The sequence below is a fragment of the Pinus tabuliformis genome, chromosome 4_2 (assembly GCF_031772625.1).
Source record: "Pinus tabuliformis cultivar Carrire ecotype Pingquan chromosome 4_2, CPIR1, whole genome shotgun sequence".
Classification (NCBI taxonomy): Eukaryota; Viridiplantae; Streptophyta; class Pinopsida; order Pinales; family Pinaceae; genus Pinus; species Pinus tabuliformis.
The window spans coordinates 479344212-479366349 of record NC_142304.1 but is presented as its reverse complement, the minus strand read 5'-3'; the positions used below and the strand labels follow the sequence as shown (position 1 = coordinate 479366349).

Here is a 22138-nt window from a genome sequence, read left to right as displayed (position 1 = left end):
GCAACAATGCCACTTTAGAGATTATGCAAGCTACATCAAGAGATCATAGATGAGATGAAGTAGCAAAAACAACTCACTTCGAAGCTAAACATTCAGGTAGAGAGAGAGAGCGAGATTCGTTGAAGTAGAAGCTCGACCAGGCGATCCAAGAGAAGGATTAGGCAGTATAGCCATAGTATAAGTTGGAGGAGGTGATCGAAGCAACATGTCACGAGGTTCCAGACATTAATATCCGAGAAGAGGAAGCAGTGAAGGACAAGTTCACGAAGCTTGGCCTTGCAATAAAAGGATACAAGGATAAGATCACGGAAGTTAAATTTACATATGAGATGAAGATCAACGAGCTACAGATGAGGCTACAACCAACCACACCAAAGGAAGTGCAAGAGAAGAGGGAGGTTGACCTGAAGCCTGCAATGGCTAACAGCTTCGCAACAGTTGTAGATTGTGGGAAGACATTGGATGAGAGCTTATAGATTTGGACTTCACTACAGGAAGATCCAAACATGCAGAAACTATATAAGAATATTTAGTAGAATAAACAAAAATTGGAGGAAATTCAGGCTACTGTGAGAACCTTACCAATCTCACAGAAACTCATAAAGGTCAATGAGGGAAATTCTCTCCAGAAGAAGATAGAGGAGTTGAGGAAGGAAGAGAAGGTTCTAATAGAGAGAACTCAACCATGACAGGATGAGGCTCTCCAACTGTTCGAAGCAGTGGATGAGAAGCTTAAAGTGCTTTGATAGAGAGAGAAGGAAATGATACAAAAGGATACAGAACCGGTGAAGAAGCACTGTTGGAGGAAGTGTGTGACGAAGAGAAGCAGGTGACAGACATTATAAATCAGTTCAACATCGCCTACAACATTGCAACGAATATTAGAGGTAAATAAGCTATGTGACACAAGACAATTCACATGTGAGTGTTGGGGCCTGTTGGGCACAACCTAACTTGGCTTATATTTTGGCAAAGAATCCGCATTTTGTGGGGTGGAGCACGCAATGGAGCGTGCAATGGAGTGCATTTTGAATATACCGCACGATGTCATAAGGGCTTCGGGGTGGGTCGAAGCCCCTCCTTTTCGTAAAAGCACATGATTTTGTAAGGGATCAAATGGTTTTGGGGCCATAATTTCTTGTTTTAAGGAGTCCATGGTATTTGGACCATGTTATTTTAATGATGTAACCCTACAATGTAATAGTATATATAGGGTAAGATAATAAGAAGAGATATAAATCAGTTTTGATCCAGATCAGTGTTACAAGTGAATTATTGTGATCCGTAATTTGGTAGCAAAGGAGAGGCTGTGCAACTGAGTGCACAGAGGCCAGGAGGAGAGTTTGCAGCTAAGTGTGAAGAAAACATGCAACTTAGTGCACATGCCAAGAACTAGTTGTTGTTCAAAGATTTATTCTATTAAGTAATAGTTCTTTTGGACGTAACCCTACACTAGGGTGAACCACGTTAATTTGGTGTTTTGATGTATATATTTTCTTATTATCTATTGTAGAGTAGCAATTATTATAGTTGCATTTTACTTTAGCACAGTGATGGTTTATAGTTTTATATGGCATGTTTAAGTGATTAATATAATGCGGCGAAGTAATTTATAAATACTAAGAATAAGATAACATAATAATACCACATCTCCTAGTCCCTCAAGGTTGCAAAAACATGGTTTTGCATCCTCCCATAGTCACTTTGGGTGAGACTGTGATATGCTTGTAGGTCATTGCCGAAAGGGCCAGTGATCAAGCGTTTTATTGGTGCACAATATAGATTGAACCCAGGTCAGCCCAAATCAACCCAACATGTCGAAATAGGTTATGGTTTCTATTTTTCATGGGTTTATTTATTCTTTAAATCCTATATCTTGTTGGCAATGCGACATTTGAATCGACGTAGATTTAATGGAGTCTTACGTTTTCTTGATCAAGTTAGATGTTCATTTGGTTAATTATGTACTAAATTGACTATTGGGTTAATATAGTGGGAATCGAAGTTGAGACATATAAGTTTTTCAAAAATAAAAATTTATTTAAGTTTAATAACTATTAATAAATTTTCACTCAATAATAGATTTGTGAAAGATTATAATTACTCGAGTGTTGATTCTAAATAATTCTTATAATTACTCCTTTTTAAACTCTACTTAAGGAAAATGGTACCTTTTAGGTTATAATTGTACACAACAATATTAAATTTTTAATATGAGACTTTATTTGGAAGGACACACCCAACATACCTCTTAGTTTTTATAGTTTGTGAATCCTTAGTTTTTACAGTTTGTGAATCTTTCTATATTATCACAGTAATGATATATTCTTATAATTCAATTCTCTAAAGTAATGAGATATTCTTATAATTTAATTTTCTAAACTTACAAATAAAAGAAAAAAAGAAAAAGAAAAAGAAAATAGAATATACATTTCAATAACTAATATTAAAACCTTTGACAAAATAAATTTATTAATTTATTGTTAGTTTTGTAATATATTTATAAAAATAAAAATAAAGTGAACATGTCGTATGTAGGCATCAATAATAATTTGAATTATAGCAAAATAGGATGAATGATATTATAGTCATTGGAACATTTCAAAGATGCCACTCTTGATGTATCCCACTGTATTGTTCACACATAAATGTATCTAACAAAAAAATAAGTTGCAATAAGGAGTAGGAGACATTGAGAATGTGAATATGTTCATTTTACAACTAATCAACCATTATGTTGGTAGAGGGATCACTACTACTTTGAACACCTATTTAACAAAAATATTATGATATGTTAAAACTTATATGCTACTATATACAAATCCTTGTGTATCGATTGAGTGGAGCTAATGGTTTAAAAATATGTTTCCTTCTTAAATCTCACAACGTTTTGAAATTGAAGGGGGTAGATTGTGTACACCCTTGTAAATTGTAAACTAGGAAATGAGAATTTTATACAGTAAGGAGATTTCTTGTCCAACAAACAAGAAAATAGATCTATGTGTGTGTATCAATTTGGTGTGTAACTAGGCTATAACCTTAAAAGTAATTTATTTTATAAAATAGCAAGAAAAGAAAAAAAATGTTATAGTCCTTATTACATCTTCAAAACTCTATTCAATTTGGAAAATAAAACATGCTTTTCCATAGAATAGAAGATAATAGAAGGGGAAAAAGGAATTACGAAAGCCATGAATTTCCTAGTACATGTTTCAAACTCGGGCACAAATGTGAACCTTAAGACTTTGGCAGGTGACAGGTCAAACCTCTTCTCAAGGAATTTGATCCAATTGAGATATGCACATCCTTGGCTAATTTTGGTACTTTAACTACTAGCTAAAATGGAAACATTAACTTGGATCAAGTCTTGGATTATGAGAATACAACATTTTGGTCTTGAATTTTCCATATTCAAGGACATATAAAGGATTATAACATCCATGCGTGAGCTCATTCTTCACAGAAAAAATGGGATAAATCTAAAATGAACAACGGGAGATTTGCATTGGTTGAAGAAGAGGAAAAGGATGTAGAAAATTAGGAAACCTATATTTCAAGAAGGCTAATCCCACTTGTCCAAAAGTGCTACTTGGGGAACCCTTTCTTCTCACAATGATTTGAGAAAAATCTTAGGATTGTAGGATTTCCTCCATAAGGATAAACATTGTCCCCATTATCTATTTTTGGGAAATGGAGAAGTCTCATAAAGCTAACATCTCTGATTTTATTAAGAAATTAGTCTCTTATTTACTTCTCCATCTCATGATTTATAAGTTACAGATCTACAATATGGATCACTCTTCACAAAAAATTGGGGAACTGTAACAACCGTGGTAAAAAATTCGTGTAAAAATTAATAAAGGTAAAATAAGACCTTTGTCATGGGACACATATTCCAAGTTGAATGTTGGGCAAAAACATAATGATGGGGATCACTTGTGATTAATTAATGGCTATGGAAATTGGTAAAGGAAATTCCTAAGGCTTTGGAAATACAAATGGAATTTATTTATGAAAATAATGAAAAAATAGGAGAAAAGGAAGGTGAAAGGTCACAAGTTGCATGTGAGCAGTGAAATGAAGGAAAATAATGGAAAATTGAAGAAAATAGAGGCCTCATTTATAAAAATGCTTCCGAGGACCAGTTCATGGCTTTTGATCAATTCAATTTTGGAGCTCTCATTCTTCTCTCTCTCTCTCTCATACTCTTGGACGCTTAGAGTTTTCTTGGATCACTCTTGGAGGAGTGTGGCATACTTGAGATTTGTAGCAAGAAGGAAAAGGAAAAGCAGGAAAGTGCAAGAGGACATCGGGGTTAGCAACTACAATGGATTTTGTTTGTAGGTACCAAGTTGCATGTATGATTTCCTTGCTAGTTTTGGCATGCATAACATATGCATGTGGTTATTTGGTTATGATCTGGAATTGGCATGGATGATTTCTTGGATTGGCAGTGGTTTTTCTAACCTTTCCATTTCCTGGATAGCCATGGTGTTTTCAGTTTTACTTTTATTTTTAGGTGCCTTTGGATGTGGGTTGAGTTATTAGTTCTGCAAAGCCTTGGTTGGAAAAATGCTCTAGAAGTCCTTGGTTTGGTTGAGTTACTAGACTTGGAATCCTTGGTTGGACAAATTCTCTGGGAGTTCCGTGACAACTATGGGTTAATTTAATAGTACTGGAAGCCCTGGTTGGAACAAATGCTCTGAAGCCCTGGACAGCTTAGGGAGAGACCAATCTCGTGATGGTTAGTGATGTTTGACCATGAGGTGGAATCACTAGTTGATGGTTGAGGTGGTTTAGCCTCTAGAAGCCCTAGATGGTTTTAATTGATTTGATGAGATCCCACATTCATGCTTGGAATATGGCATGGGGGTGACTAGCTGAAAGAAATATTTGGTTCATCCTAGTCTATGTTTGGGCGGTTCGTGGAAGTCCCATACTTGGTTAGCCTATGCAATCATTAATAAGAGATCTCTTTCTCCCTGGTATTTTATGGGTAAATATACTTGTTTATATATGGATTATATGGCTATTATATCCTTGATATTTCTATTAGTTATATGCTAGTTATGAATGAGTTTTATGATAGTGAAAAAGTATGGCTCACATAATGTGTTGGTTAATCACTAGATGTACAATGAATATATGGCTTAATAGATGGTAATGCAATTATTGTGATGAGGCATTATTGCTTCTTAGTGATTCTCATATAAGTATGGGACCCCTATGCTCAGATATGTTGTTTAAACTTGTAGAATGCATATTTGTGACATGTTTGACGAAATTTCTATCATCGCTAGTAGGGCTCCAATAAGTCATTGTTCAAGTTTTTGCATCGATATCATTGTTTCAATGTTATTTTTCATTTTTAGAAGTTTAATGGAGTTATGAGTAGTGGCCTGAGTCCTAAATTTTAAAAAGTGGCACAAAATCTAGAGTCGTTGGCACATAACTACCTAGAAAAGTCCCCTGTCACACACATGCCTTGTTGTGGGAGTGACTGGAGGTTCCTAGTCGCATGCAACCCCATGTCAAGGGAGTGATTGACACTTTAATGCAATAAAATGTCAGTTTGTCTTAGGGGATGGTCACTTGGATGGGTTGGATGGCTCCTAGGGGTTCTGTTGCATGTGTAGAAGGTCATGTTGTCTGTGTTCCATTAGTTCCACTTCCTTAACTAATACATAGGGAGTTGAATCATATCACAGTAACTCTTCGTCACATGTTTACTCCAGTTGTCCGGTTACTTGCGTAGATGTGGGAGGAGAGTGTTATATAGTGGTATCAGAGAATGGTTCACCCCTTGGACTGGATGGGAGGTGCGTTGGTCATGAATTCATGTTGATTACATATTGTGTTCGGTATACTTGTGGTCTATGTGCTTGTTGCATATGAATGGTGTTGGTCATGGTTGTAGTGATGTTTCCATGTGGAAGTTGATGGTGTTGTTGTTGTATGTGGTCATCATGAGTGTATGTCAGTTATGCATTGGTTATGCATGTCAATGCTTATATATCATTATGCATACATTGATGTAGCTGCAGTGTCATGCATGGGGTCATATCATGTGGTTGGTAAGATCATGCATTGATGATTGGATAATGATTTAAATGATGAATAAATGTTGATATGATTATATATATATATATATATATATATATATATATATATATATATATAGATATATTGGTTTAGCTAACATGATATACCTTGCAGAAAGAGAAACAACAAAGATGACTAGCAAGATGGTAGACTACATTTCTCAAGACTCTCCCTATGGATCAAATTAGCAACATGGTGTTAGGAATTATTTTGATTTAGTAGACACATTGAGGAGTTTGAAGGAAGAAATAAGGAGTTTCAAAGCAAATAATGATAGAATCATGAAGGAACTGGAGAAAAAAGCAGAAGCCAATGCAATAATTCTTCAGAGTTTGTGAAAACTGCAAAGATAGGGACCACTTCAGATCAGCCATGGAAAAGAGGAAAAAAATAATGGGGCATATGGCAATAGGTATCTTGGTGGGTAAAATTTATATAGAGATGCCATGATCAGAGATAATAGGTTCTTAGACACTCCAGATAGGAGAGGTGATGGACATAGGTACTATTATAGTTCTGGTTTTGACATGTATCATGTAAATCATCATTATGATCCTTATAGGAGGAGTGATAGGGGATATTTTTAGGATGAGTTCAAGAAAGCAAAGCCACATACATTCGATGGGGAAATGAAGAAATCATAGGATGCAGAAGCATGGTTTCTTGGAATGAACAATTTCTTAAGATTGCACAATTATTCAGAGAACATGAAGACCATAATAGCTACATTCAATCTTAAAGGTAAAGCGAATATCCGGTGGGAAGAAGTAAAGAACATCAGAGATATTTATGAGAAGGATTTAACATGGAGTGAATTCGAGAGACTTTTCAGGAAGAAGTATTTATTATAGAGGTACTATGATGATAAGGCAAAATAGTTTTATGAGCTACAGATGGGCTCTATGAATGATGAGTACACTAGTAGATTTTTGGAGTTGTTAAGCTATGTGCCTTACCTCAAGGAGGAGAAGGCCAAGGTTAAGAGATTCATCAGTGGGATTTTGATAGAATTCAAAGATAGGATTGATATAATTCAAAGACAGGATCAAGTTTGATGAGCCTAGATCATTGAAGGAGGCCATCCAAAAGTCAAATCATTGTTATGATAAATCAAATCATATATATGAGACTAAACTAGATTGGAAAGATAATGCAAGAAATAAAGGGAAATGGGATAAGAAGTGAGAAATACCTCATGAGACAGGTAACAAAGGGAATGCATCACTACACAAGAAGTTCAGTTCATCTGAAAAAGGGCAGAGATTTCAGTTTGAGGAGCAGAACAAGGATGCAAGCTGGAAGCCTATGCAGTGTTGGACTTGTGGCAAAGGCCATCACAGAAGATATTGTCCACAACGTTAGGGTGGTAGGCTGTAGATCTACAGTACTCATGAAGTGAATATAGTGGGGGATGTTGGACATAGTGTTCCTCAGATCTATGCAACATTGGATAATAGGTAGGCAGATCGCCAAACGTCTATTATCGAGATGGATGGTAAGCTTTGTGATAAATTTGTTTATACTTTGATTGACCCTAGATCTAATTATATTTATGTTAATCCTAACTTGGTGGATAAGTGTGGTTTGAATAAAGAAGTGCATGCAGAATCTTGGTCAGTACAGTTGGCTATAGGTACCAAGAAGTGAGTTCATCATTGGGTAAGAACTTGTGCATTTGAGTTGAATGGTATGTCTACATCAACACATTTGAATGTATTTTCGTTGGGTTCATATAGCATGCTTTTGGGTATGGACTGGTTGTATCTCCATAGGACCAAGGTGGACTGTTATGACAAAGCTATTGAGTGCTTGGATGAAAATGGAGAACAAAGAGTCTTACAGGGTAAGAAGAAGTAACATTAGTTAGAATGGTTACAACTATGCAGGAAAAACACAATCACGGAAAAGGGTGTGTATTATTTGCAATGCATATCTCTAGTGACAAAGGTAAAGAGGTTGAGGATGTAGAGGTATTGAGCAGGAACCTAGTTTTACAATAGTTTCAGGATGTATTTCCTGCAGATATTTCAGAGTTTCCACCTCACAGGGAAGTTGATTTCTGTATTGAGTTGGTACCAGGGGCAACACTGACATAAAAGGAACCTTACAGGATGAGCACATCGAAGTTGTTAGAGTTGAGTTGCAGTTGAAGGAAATGCTTGACAAGGGATACATTAGGCCAAGTGTATCACCATGGGGCACACTAATATTGTTTGTGAAGAAGAAGGATGGTACTCTAAGGTTGTGCATTGATTACACGTAATTGAACAGGGTGACCACTAAGAACATGTATCTATTGCCAATGATTAATGATTTTTTTGATCATTTGAAGGGAGAAATAATGTTCTCAAAGATTGATCTGAGATTAGGATATCATTAGGTACACATTAAAGAAGATGACATTCACAATACAAATTTCCAGACCAGGTACAAACATTATGAGTTTGTTGTAGTTCCATTTGGTTTGACTAATGCTCCAGCTACCTTTATGTGTTTGATGAATAGTGTGTTGCGTCCTTATTTGGACAAGTTTGTTATTGTGTTCATTGATGACATCTTGATATATTCTAAAAATGAGGAAGAACATGCCAAACATTTAGCAACAATGTTGAGATTTCTAAGAGAGCATCAATTGTATGCTAAGCTTAGAAAATGTAGTTTCTTTCAGAAAGAGGTACATTACTTAGGACATGTTGTTTCCAAGGAAGGCATAACAGTGGATCCAGAGAAGATAAGGGCTATCATGGAATGGGAAACTCCTAGGAATGTGGATGAGGTAATATCATTTATGGGGTTAGCAGGTTACTACAGGAGGTTCATCAAGAACTTCTCTCGCATTGCATATCCTATCACGACATTGCAGCGAAAAGGTAAGATGTTTGGACAGACAAAAGAATGTGCAACAAGTTTTGAGAAGTTGAAACAGTTGTTGACAAATGCTCCAGTGCTAAAGATTGCAGATCTAGACAAAGAGTTTGTGGTATGCACAAATGCTTGCAAGAGAGGACTTGGTGGAGTTCTTATGCAGGAAGGACATGTAGTATGCTATGAATCACATAAACTGAATGAGCATGAGAAAAATTATCTAACACATGATCTTGAGTTGGGAGCTATCATCCATGCATTAAAGATGTGGAGGCACTATCTTCTTAGCAAGAGATTTGTACTGACGAGTGATCACAGTGAATTGAGGTATCTATTTGACTAACTGAATTTGAATGCCAGAAAAGCTAGATGGGTGGACACTATAAGTGAGTTTGACTTTGAGATCAAGTATATTAAAGGTAAAGAGGACAAGGTTGCAGACACTCTTAATAGGTGGATACATGTGAACCACATAGCAGCTATGAGTTCTTATGGGACAAATTTACAAGATCAGATCTTACAGGCAGGTCAGCAGGATAACAGGTACATGGAGCTCAAGCACAAGTTACAACAGGGTACATGTACATGCACAACTACATGTGTAGGTACATGTACATAGGATATGGATTATCATCTCACAGAAGATGGCTTAGTCAGATTTAAGGACAAGATATATGTGCCAATTTACAACAAGCTCAACAAGCTTATCTTGAGAGAGTTTCATGCGAAACCATATTTAGGTCACCTAGGGTATCAAAAGACATTGACAAGGTGAAGAAGTTCTATTATTGGCCGAACTTGAAGAAAGAGGTGGCAGAGTTTGTGGCTAGATGCTTGGATTTTCAACAAGTAAAAGCAGAGTGTAAGCATCCAAGTGGATTACTTTAGCCTATTCCAATTCTAGAGTGGAAATGGGAGGTCATTTCCATGGACTTCATTATAGGTTTGTCGGGGATAGTTAGACAACATGATTATATCATGGTTGTCGTGGACAGGTTGCCTAACGTAGCACACTTCCTTCCAGTGAATTCTATTTATTCAACTAATGATGCAGAGCAGGTATTCATCATGGATATAGTGAGGTCGCATGGTGTACCAAAGAAGATCATATCAGATGGGGATGCCAAGTTCACTTCTAGGTTCTAGAAATATTTATTTGCAGGTTTGGGTACAAAGTAAGCCTTTATAGATGGACATACAGAGAGGGTCAACATCATATTGGAGGATATGTTGAGAATGTATGTGATGCATCAACAACGAAAGTGGGAAGAATACCTTCCACTAGTAGAGTTCGCTTACAACAATGCGTATCAAGACTCTTTGAGGATGAGTTCATTTGAGGAATTGTACGGACGAAGTTGTAATACTCCCATCAACTGGAGTGATCCAGTTAACAGGGTTTTGATTGGACCAAACATGTTGTTAGAATTGGAAAAGGAAATATAGCTAATCAAGAAGAATATAAAGGTAACACAAGATAGACAAAAGATTTATGAAGATTAGAATAGGTTGTTTAAGGAGTTTCAAGTTGGGGAGCATGCGTACTTTCACATCAAGCCCAAGAATAGCTCCTTGAGGATTGGATCATGTGCCAAGTTGGCACCTCAGTTTTGTGGACCTTTCAGGATCCTTGAAAGGATTGGACCAATAGCCTATCGAATTACACTGCCTCTGATAGTGAAAGTCCATGATGTTTTCCATGTGTCATTTCTTAAGAAGTATGTTAAAGATGTTGATCATGTGATTGCCAAACTGTATTGTAGGTGAAGCCAGAAGGAGAATTCCATCCGGAACCTCAGTTTATATTGCAGAGAAAGATGCTCATGCTCTGAAACCGAGCAATTGAGCAGCTTAAAGTGCAGTGGAAGAACTTTGGGCCCAATGAAGCTACATGGGATATGGCGGATCAGATGCGGGCTATTTATCCTTCTCTATTTGCTAGTTGAGCGAATGTTTGGCATATGTTTTGGTATATGTATACAAATGTAAATACCACCATGAGATGTGTTATAAAGCTCCAATAAGCAGTATGGGTGTCATGTCATTATGGTTGTCATGTTGTTATGTTTTCATGTTGGTTTGCTTCTTAGCAGGTTGATCATTGTAAATATTGCAACGAACTAAGATGTAAAGTTTCATGGATAGTATGTTTTGTTTATAGTAGTTTTGGGGTTGTAGCTGTCGTTGAACATTGAGGATGGTGTTCGCCCAAGGGGGAGGGTTCTGTAACAACCTTGGTAGAAAATCCATGTAAAAATTAATAAAGATAAAATAAGACCATGGTCATGGGACACATATTCCAAGTTGAGTGTTGGGCAAAAACATAGTGATGGGGATCACTTGTGATTAATTAACAACAATGGAAATTGATAAAGGAAATGACTAATGCACTGGAAAGGAAAATGACATTTATTTTTGAAAATAATGAAACAATAGGAGAAATGAAAGGTGAAAGGTGATAGGTTGCATGTGAGGAGGAAAATGAAGGAAAATAATGGAAAATTGAAGAAAATAAAGGCCTAATTAATAAAAGGGCTTTTGAGGATCAGTTCATGGCATTTGATCAGTTCAGTTTTGGAGCTCTCATTCTATTCTCTCTCTCTCTCTCATACTCTTGGACACATTTTCTTGGAGCACCCTTGGAGGAGTGTGGCATACTTGGGATTTGGAGCACGAAGGCAAAGGAAAAGAAGGAAAGCACAAGAGGACATTGGGATCAACAGCTACAACACATTTTTCTTGCAGGTACCAAGTTGCACGTATGCTTTCCTTGCTAGTTTTGGCATGCATGACATATGCAAGTGGTTATTTGGCTATGACCTGTCATTGGCATGGAGGATTTCCTGGATTGATAGTGGTTTTTCCTAGCCTTTCCATTTCTCGGATAGCCATGGTGTTATGGGTTTTACTTATATTTTCTGGTTGGTTTTTTTGTGCCTTTGGTTATGGGTTGAGTTATTAGTTCCTCGAAGCCTTGGTTGGAAAAATTCTCTGGAAGCCATGTAACAACTTGGGTTGAGTTACTAGTCCTGGAAGCCTTGGTTAGACAAATGCTCTGGAAGCCCTTGGTGGGTTGAGTTACTAGTCCTGGAACCCCTAGTTCAACAAACGCTTTGGAAGCACGACAACAGTTGTGGGTTGAGTTACTAGTCCTAGAAACCCTAGTTGGAACAAATGCTCTAGAGCCCTGGACAACGTGGGTAGAGACCAATCTAGTGATGGTTAGTGATGTCTGACCATGAGGTGGAATTATTGGGAGGGTTGAGGTGGTTTGGCCTCTGGAAACCCTGGATGGTTTTGATTGATTTGATGGGACCCCACATTTATGCTTGGAATATGACACGGGGGTGATTGGCTAAAATAAATTTTTGATTCAGCCCAGTCTATGGTTGGGTAGTTTGTGAAAGTCCATACTTGGTCAACCTATGCAATCATCAATAAGAGCACTCTCTCTCCTTGGTATTTTATGGGTAAATATACTTGTTTATATGTGGCTTATATGGTTGTTACATCCTTGATATTTCTCTTAGTTATATACTGGTTATGAATGAGTTTTATGACAATGAAAATGTATGGCTCACATCATGTTTTGGTTAATCACTGAATGTACAATGAATATATGACTTAATAGATGGTAATGCAGTTATTGTGATGAGGAATCAATGTTTCTTAGTGATTATTAGATAATTATGAGACCCCTATGTTGAGATATGTTGTTTAAACCTGTAGAATGCATATTTTTGACATGTTTGATGAAATGCGTGTCATGGCTACTAGGGGTCTATTCAAGTCCTTGTTCAATTCTTTGCATCCATATCATTGTTTGTATGTTATTTTTCATTTCTAGAAGTTTCATGGAGTTCTGGGTAATGGCTTGATTCTTGGCCCTGAAAAAGTGGCACATAATCCAAAGTTGCTGACACATAACTACCAAGAAAAGTCCCTAGTCGCACACATGCCTTGTTGTGGGAGCGACTAGAGGTTCCAAGTAGCATGCATGCCCATGTCGTCAAGGGAGCGACTCTAGCTTTAATGCAGCAAAATATTAGTTTGTCTCATGGGCTAGTCACTTGGATGGGTTGGATGGCTCGTCCGGGTTCTATTGCATGTGTAGAAGGTCAGGTTGTGTGTGTTCTGTGGGTTCCACTTTCTTAACTGATATATAGGGACTTGAATCATATCATAGTAACTCTTTGTCACATTAATTGAATAGATGTGGGAAGGTGTTACAAGAACCTTGTCTTCTCACAAACAATGGAGCAAAAACCATGGATTTTGAGATTTCTTCCATATTGATGGATGTTATACCTATTATTTGTTTTCAAGAAATGATACAGTCTCATAAAGTTAACACCATTTTCATATGGAATTAATCCCTTTTGTATTTCTCCCTCTCATAATTTCGAAGTTATAGATCCACAATATAGATCATTCTTCCAATTTAGATCATTCTTCCAATTGGATTAGAATTTTTTCCCACAAACTTTTATAACTATGGTCACAAAAATTCCATTAGATCAAATAATATAAGAAGATAAAAGGTTGCATACTAGCATAGAAACTCTTTAATAATATAAGAAGATAGAAGGTTGCATACTAGCAGAGAAACTCTTTAATTTTTTTTTAAAAACATTTTTTTGAAAAGATTAAATTAAAAAAATATCAATTATTATAAAATTAATAATATGTTAAATATAATTATGTTTAATTTCAATGATGTGGCTGAAATCCGTTGTGATTTCTTCTACCTAGCTTCCGGTCTAGTTAATTATAACAATGCTACACTACTAAGTGAATATTGTAAAGTGGTGGCTAAGTACCAAGAGAGGAAGATCAATCGCTTTCCAGAAAATGTGTTTTCAAAATAATTTAAGATTTATTTTTTTGAACAACTTCGGACCTTAGGGAGGACGCTTAAATTGAAATGATATTAGCCCTAGGGATGCATCTCGATATAAATAAAATAAGGGTGCTTATTATTTAAATTCCAACCAGGAAGTGTCAATCGTAGGCTCGGGATATTCGCTCTGAGAAAGAAAGAAAAGAAAAAAGTCGAGGGTTTTGAGTAAAAGCTTCTGTGTCTCTACGACTAGAACTCCGACGCTCTCTGTGAACTAGTTTTGATGGAGACCTCATTCCCTGAGGCCAAAATGACCGAGAGGCCCAATTCCAAAGCCGATTCCCGGAAGCGACGTTACAAGGTGGGAGTCGATATAGTAGAGGCCCGTCACAAGAGGCAGGAAAACACGGTGGAGATTCGCAAGTCTAAACGGTCAGAAAGTCTACGGAAAAAACGCAGAGAAGGCGTTTCGTCTGCCCCCAATTCTCAGCCCTCCATTGGAGATGATCAAATCATCTCCCTGGATGAAACGGTGAATACTCTTACACTAACTGAGTTGGTCTATAACGATCTGTTCATCGATATATTTGAGTGGGTTCTTTGATATTTTTTAGAAACTATACAATCTCCTCAATTTTTTAGTTCATAACACTAATCCATTATCTGTGAAGTTACCCTTTGGAAGGTAAATTCTATTTTGATATTTTTAGATTGTAGATTTTGAAATTTTTCCAAAATTTGATAAATAATAATGAAATCCTACATTCAGAAAACTTCTAAAATCTGCAATCAAATTAAATTCAAGTATGTGTAACTATAGAATTAAGTAATTCTTTGGAATTATGCCTATAACTGTAACGTTACTTTTGAAATGAGTTGTTTAGATGTATCTATAGTACTAAATGTTTAATGGTGCAGCTGCAGAAGTTGCCAGGGGCGGTTTTTGCGCTTGCTTCTGATGATATTAAGGGAAAGGAGGCTGCTTTTATTTATCTACGAAATCTGTTATCTATTGGTCAGATTCTCCATTTTTTTTTGTTCTTTTCTTTTAAAACCCATATAAACCCAACATGTCTAATCAGAAACAAACAGATTTCGTAATTGTATTGCAATCAACCATTCTTCCCTGCTCTTATTAATGCTCCTTCTGTGCAGAAAGTAATACTCTAATCGATGCAGTCATCCATTCCGGTGCAGTTCCTTTGCTGGTAGATATTCTGAGGAAGGACGATGTGCCTCAGCTCCAGGTAAGATGAAATCGTTATACAAATGTAAACAAGTTAATTACAATTTTTTGGAATATTTCTGAATTTGATAATCAAAAAAGTTTAAACAATTTAGTCACTATCAAATTTTAAGAGATTTTTAAAATAGACCTAAGATATTCTTGACATAGACCTAAATACCCTTTGAAAAAGTTTGGGCTTTGATACCATGTTTGACCCAATTAGAATTATTGTTCTCATGATTGATAACTTGTTATTTTAGATTTATATTTGTGATGGTTCGTTGATAGCTTGCTATCATACATGACAGTACAGTTCGATTATTTTAGATTTATATTTGTGATGGTTCGTTGATAGCTTGCTATCATACATGACAGTACAGTTCGATTTTAGAATTAGAATTATTGTTGTGATGGCTGATAACTTGTTATTTTTAGATTTTTAGATTTATATTTGTGATGGTTAGTTGATAGCTTGTTATCATACATGACAATGCAGTTAGAAGCAGCTTGGGCTTTGACAAATATAGTCTCGGGAACCTCGGAGCATACGAAGGTTGTGATTGACCACGGGGCGCTGCCTATATTTGTGGGTCTTCTTAGCTCTTTGCATGATAATGTCCGAGAACAGGTACATTATTTCATGTTTTGTTGAACTAGGTAATTTGTTGATAGATTTGTGTAGTCCACTGTGATTGACCTAACCATAACCTACAATTTTGACTACAATAAATTGAGTTTTAACATTTTGCATATTAAATTTAATTTTCTAAACCATCTTTCTATTTCCTAAATTCTTGAATTTCATTAACAACACTACATCCTGACATTGGGTTCAACTGGTGTTTGTATAAGGCTGTTTGGGCTTTGGGAAATATTGTTGGAGACTCTCCAGCATATAGGGATCTTGCACTTGAACTTGGAGCATTAAGGGAATTGCTTGCCCAGTTTAATGAGACTTCCAAAATTTCAATGCTAAGAACTGCTACATGGACCCTCTCTAATTTTTGCCGTGGGAAATCTCAGCCTCAGTTCGATCAGGTAAACAGAATTCATTGTCCGAATTAATAGTGCTTGCTGCTTTGTATTATCAATTCCTTCTCAGAGACTTTTGTTTTGCCTTTCAGATCAAATATGTGTTTCCTGCCCTCCGGTGGCTTATCCATATGCAAGATCATGAAGTATTGAAATGTGCTTGCTGGGCACTATCATCTCTCACTAATGGCTCCACTTTGAATGTTAAGGCAGTAATTGAGGCAGACATTTGCCCAAAGTTGGTCGAACTTTTATCGTGAGTATCATAATCATTAAGGTTTTAATTTTTATATAAAGCTTCAGTGTGATTGTGGTATTTTAGTACTGATTCTGGTATTTTAGTATTCAAATAGTTAGGGGTTTTCTTATCTCATATGTTGTTGGTGTCTAAATTGATTTTCACCCTAAAATCAAAACAATTGATTGTAACCTTCGATTATTATTATTGTCAGTAAAAATTACGTCTCAATTTGAATGAAAATGAATTGTTTGTTTTGCAGGCATCATTCATCATATGTTGTTATTCCAGCTCTTGAAACAGTGGGTAATATTGTCACTGGTGATGATGTGCAAACTCAGGTCTTACTCCACACATTCTTCATTCTACTTCTAAACAATTTACATAATACATTTATTTGTTATATTGTATATATTGACATCTGATATACAAGAAGCCACCATGCAAAGAGTCTGCAAATTCAAACTCTGGTGAAATTACTTTAGTATTTATCCTTTGGTCACCGTTGCAGGTTATTATTGAAAATCAGGCACTTCCTCGCATTTTGCACCTTCTCACAACCAAAGGGACAAAGAAAACCATAGTGAAAGAAGCGTGCTGGACAATCTCCAACATTACTGCTGGTACCAAAGCGCAAATTCAGGTGGGAATGGCTTAGGATTTATACTGTTACTTGCTACCAGTGTCACATTTTGTTAGACATAACTTCAGCATTTTGTTAATATACTCCATTTTCATTGCAGGCTGTGATCAATGCCCAAATATTTCCCCCACTTTTATCCCTGCTAGCAAATGCAGAATTCAGTATAAAGAAAGAGGCAGCATGGGCAGTTTCAAATGCAACGTCCAGCGGAAGTGACGAACAGATAAAGTATGAAGCTTCTCTTTCTTTGAATTCTTAATTTTCTACATTCATTTTTTTGATAATGCTAGGTGGATGACATGATTTCTTCTTTTACAGATACCTTGTCAATCAAGGTTGCATACACCCACTTTGTGATCTTCTAGAGTGCTCGGATCCAAGGATTCTAATGGTCTGCCTTGAAGGTCTAGAAAACATATTGAGACTTGGCGAAGCTGAAAAAATTGCAGGCATCACAGATGTTAATGTATATGTGGGACTAATTGAGGCTGCTGATGGGTTGGATAAGATTGAGGGCTTGCTGTCTCATCGAAACACACAGGTCTACGAAACAGCACTTATGATCCTTGAGCGTTATTTTGCCGAGGAAGAGGAGGATGCATCTCCAATGTCTGAGACTGTTTTTGATTCTTCTGACAATGAGTCAGGATATCCACCTAATGGTTCAGCATACCCCTGATGGTTTTATTTTCATGGAGAAAAAGGGATAATCCACTTCTATATTGAAGTTAATATATTCATATGGTAAGCATTTGTATATAGAGTGGTGTAAGAAATTAGGTATAAAGTGGTATTATAAGTTTGGTTGTTTATTTAATTTATTTTTAATTATTATTAATACTAAAATATTAATTTTTAGAATTATTTTATTAATATATATTAATTAAGAGTTAAGATTTATTTTTAAATTAGTTAAGCAGTTTTTATTTTTTTAATTAAATTTATTAATTTAAAAAATGTCATTTTAGTTATTTTGTGTGGAATAAGTTATGGGTTTTTGGACATGCTTTATTAATAAGTAAGGATATCAGTCTATAACATTATAACAAAGTTTATTTATAAATTAATAAATTTTTAAAATAATCTTATTTGCTTTTTTCATATATATCTATATATATCTATATATATATATATATATATATAACATTTTTAAATTAAAATTATAATTTAGTTAATTTAATGTTTTTTTTACTTAAACATAAAATTAAAAAGATAAAATGAATTTTTCATCTAAATTTTAAAAATATCTAACCAACTGAATTCCATAATTTACTAAACAAAAAATGAAATTGATATTTTTATTTGTTTCTTGATAAAATATTTCCTAGGTAGTAGCTCACTAATGCAAACTTTTGGCACATCCTTCATTTGCGAGGCATATGAAAATTTAATTCATATATAATAGATTGTTCATTGAAGCTTTTATTTTTTATATTTTGACTTTACTATTTGATTGATTCTAGCCAAATAATATTTTGACTTTACTACTTGATTGATTCTAACAATATTAAACTATGTATTCACTTTAATTTTTTATTATTCATTTCTAGTGTCAATCTAATATCAATTTTCTACCAATTCTTTATTGTGCAGCTAAACACTCTACAATATAGGGGAGAATGTTAGATGTTAGAAGTAAGATGTAAAAAAAAAGAAATCAATTTTTTTTATTGTGATTTTGTTTTTAAATTTAAATTCAATTTTGGTATTTGCACCCACATAACTTTCTATAGATAGTTAGATGTTATAAAAAAATACATACAAAATTTAAATGTAAAGGAATTGACATACAAGTGAAAAAACACATAATAACAACAAAGTAAAATGGGAAGCAAAGTATTGCTAATGAAGAAAGGCTTTTATGGCCTACAAATGAGATAGAAAAGAGGATTGTGCAGGGAATTAGTCTTCAATCCCCTCAAGGAAGGTCCTTGTTGTTCTCTTCCTACTAGTCCTCTCTCTCCTCCTTGCTAAGTTTATAAGCTTTTCTAATGGTGGTAAATTTGTTAAGATGTGGTACATATGCAATAGCTTGAAAACTAGAGGAGCTTTTAGTAATATTTTCTTAGCATAGCACTACTTATCTTCTTTTATTCAAATGGTTATCCATGGCTCACACTTATCATATTTCTTCAACCTTTTCTGAAACTGCTTAATGGTATAAATGAATCTCAAGTTGATTGTGGGCTTCCAATGCTTGAAAGGGACATGATAAGGGCATTGAGTTGCCAAAGGGTTCATCATTAAGTGTCCTAGATCTTTAAATTGATCTATTTGAACTTGAAACTTTCCTTCTAATGAGATATTCATGATTTCCCATGCCATTTGTTAACAAATTGTCACTTTTAACAAATCTACAAAATTGTCAAAGGGAGATTCAAATAGATCACAAATAAATAAATGACAACTTTGCCTAGACTGAAAAAATATCTATTTTATAAAAAATCCCATTGTTTTTGGGCTTTTGATTATTTATCATAAATTACTTTTATCTTAATGATTTAACAACATTTTTTAATAAACACTTATAAAATTATATAAATAATATTAAAATCATAAAAAATATTTAATTATAATTTCATTAATTCCTTTATAAAATAAAATAAACTTGACATTAATATTAAAATCATCACAAAATCTTCTAACAATGTAACATATTAAACAATGGATTTTTAATTCCAAAATTCCAAACTCTTTAGAGTTTGGATAAAATATTTATTTAGACAAAGAAAGGTGATGGCTCAATTTGTAAAGCATACTCACGGTTGAAATAGGCTATGGTTTCTATTTTTCATGGTTTTTTTATTCTTTAAATCTTAAATCTTGTTGGCAATGCTACATTTGAATCTAGAGATTTGAGTCTACACACAACTGATTTGAGACTCACAGGTCTTTGTGAAGCCATCTTAAGTTAGGTACCAGCAGGGCCTAATTTTGCATCAGAATCTGTAATATGGATATTTATTATTATGGATATTTATTATACCTATACCTATAGAAAAACATTAAAATATTGCTATGTATTATTTGACAGGTGAGAGGAATCCATTAGCATTTGGTTAGGTAGATTTTTGGCTGAAGCAAATTGATTGAGCGCTATGAATATTTGTGACAAGGTTCATGGCATTAACATAAATTTCATAAAGAAATAACTCTCTCCAAGGAACAACTCTATATTTCATTGATGTAAGGGTTATTCAGCATTCTGCAGCTTGGCAGAGGTGCACCTATCCCCAGTGTTGGAGCCTTGAGTAAAGCAACCCTATATTTAACACAGCATAGGAATCCAAGCAGACAAGAGGAACAACCAAAATTCCAATAATACTCCATCTCGTAACAAGCCACCGCAAAAGGTCATCTGTATTTAGTTTTGAATAAGATAGGTTGTATCATCATCAAATCTGATCATTTTCATTTGGGGCCTCTCAAAGTTGAACATATTTATGTGTTTTCAGTGTTGGTGTTGCTTCAGACCAGGAGTTTTCGATTGAGTAAATGATTTTCGCCATTGGATCAAGACTTCTGACTGCTCTTCTAAAGAAGTCAACAATCATCTGATTACTGGCATTTAATGTTTATTCTTTAACCTCATGCATGTGAAAATTTGAAATACGTGTAATCTGAGATCAATTCAGCTTTTCCAGACTGGCGCGTGTGCACCCTTTCTCCTAATTTAACATAACTATGCCTCACAGGATGCTTGTACTTTTTAGTGATATTGACTTGTGAAATTTAGCTTGCGAGATTTTTTTCATTTGGAGAATATATTTTTCCTTGGAAGGGTGAATATAGAATTCAAAGACAAAAGGAACCATTACTTCTATGCTAAGGCTTTTAGCTTCTTTTTGAACTTGAATTTGATTGACGATTCCACCTTGAGTTTTCTTACTGTCGCATAATTTCTGTTAAGCCTGCATTGTGAATGTCAATACTCTGCACCAGGAAACCATTGAAAAGAGAGTTTAATTATGGAAGTGTTTCATTAATAAATTGAAGCTGAAATCTCCTATTTCCTAGAAGGGTCGATTTCCTCTGTTAAGAAGGGATGAATTTAGTAAATTTTGATCATTATTAGAAGGTCGAATTTCCCTTATCTTCAGTAGCCTATTCCTTCCATCTTGAGGGAGTATTTGTAATTCAACTAGAAGCTAAAATATTGTTATAGGAAGCGGATTGTGGTTTTTGCCATAGTTCCCTCTTCAACAAAGGAGGAAAATTTAGGGTTAGATCGTTGGCAGATCTTGACAATCCTTGCAGATTGATTTCTCGGTTTTCTCTAAAGCCGAGAGTGTCCGAGTTGCAGACCAAGCTTCATCCTAAATATTTTCACTGGGAGCCAATCTCTATGTCATCCCTAGTAGAGGTTATTGTGTTTATCACTAAGATTATATCAGAGGTCCAATTCTTTTCTGGAGGTGCGAGTCATGGCCTATTGCTATAAAAAAATTACGACATAGTAGCCATTGCCAAAACAGTCTCTCGGAAAAAAATTAGGTTATCTTTACTTGCATTTATTCATCTTAGACACCATTGTAACAACATTCAGATGGGTTATAATAATTGTTTTGGCACCAACTTGAGATCTTGCAACTCAAATACAAGAGGAAGTGATGCCATTGTGATGCCACACAAAATGCTAGCAAGCTTTTCAAACTGCTAGCATTCAATCATTTATACATATTTACCTTCCTTGATATTCCACTTTGCACTTTGTTCCCTCTAATACACTCAAAATGGGTGTTTTCACATCTCACACATATATGCTCTTTCATGCATTCCCCATGCAATCATGCTACTGCAGTTTTGTTCCTTTTCTGCGGTGTCATTATGTGGAAGACCACCCTATGGGCACATCGTGAAGTCATAAATAATGAGGTTCTAAGTCTTTGCACACATTTTTGATTTCAGAATTCCAACAACAAATGGATTTATCAAAACCATAAGGTGAAATGTCTTGAGAACACAAGACGCCACACTTTCCAGGAAATCAATTTAATAATGGAATTGTAAAATGCCAATGCATTCCTATACATATTTTGCAATGGATCTCAACCCATTCAATTCATTTGCAACATCAATCTCCTTAGTGGAATTAAATTATATACAAGGTGACTTTCCCTCCAACACACATCTATTGGATGATATTTTTACATATCCATTGCTATGATCAACAAACATCAGAAGCAAAAG

General features: G+C 35.2%; 1 protein-coding gene across 1 annotated transcript; it reads left to right on the top strand.

The window, feature by feature from the left end:
* Positions 1 to 13962: 13962 nt before the first annotated feature.
* Positions 13963 to 17627, top strand: LOC149170032 (importin subunit alpha-like). The gene is made up of 10 exons (XM_089425432.1): positions 13963 to 14339; positions 14726 to 14822; positions 14963 to 15054; positions 15532 to 15663; positions 15888 to 16073; positions 16160 to 16323; positions 16568 to 16646; positions 16817 to 16948; positions 17049 to 17176; positions 17267 to 17627. The coding sequence occupies exons 1-10, from the start codon at positions 14091 to 14093 to the stop codon at positions 17625 to 17627; spliced, it is 1620 nt and encodes a 539-aa protein (XP_089281558.1). The 5' UTR covers positions 13963 to 14090.
* The last annotated feature ends 4511 nt before the right edge of the window (positions 17628 to 22138 follow it).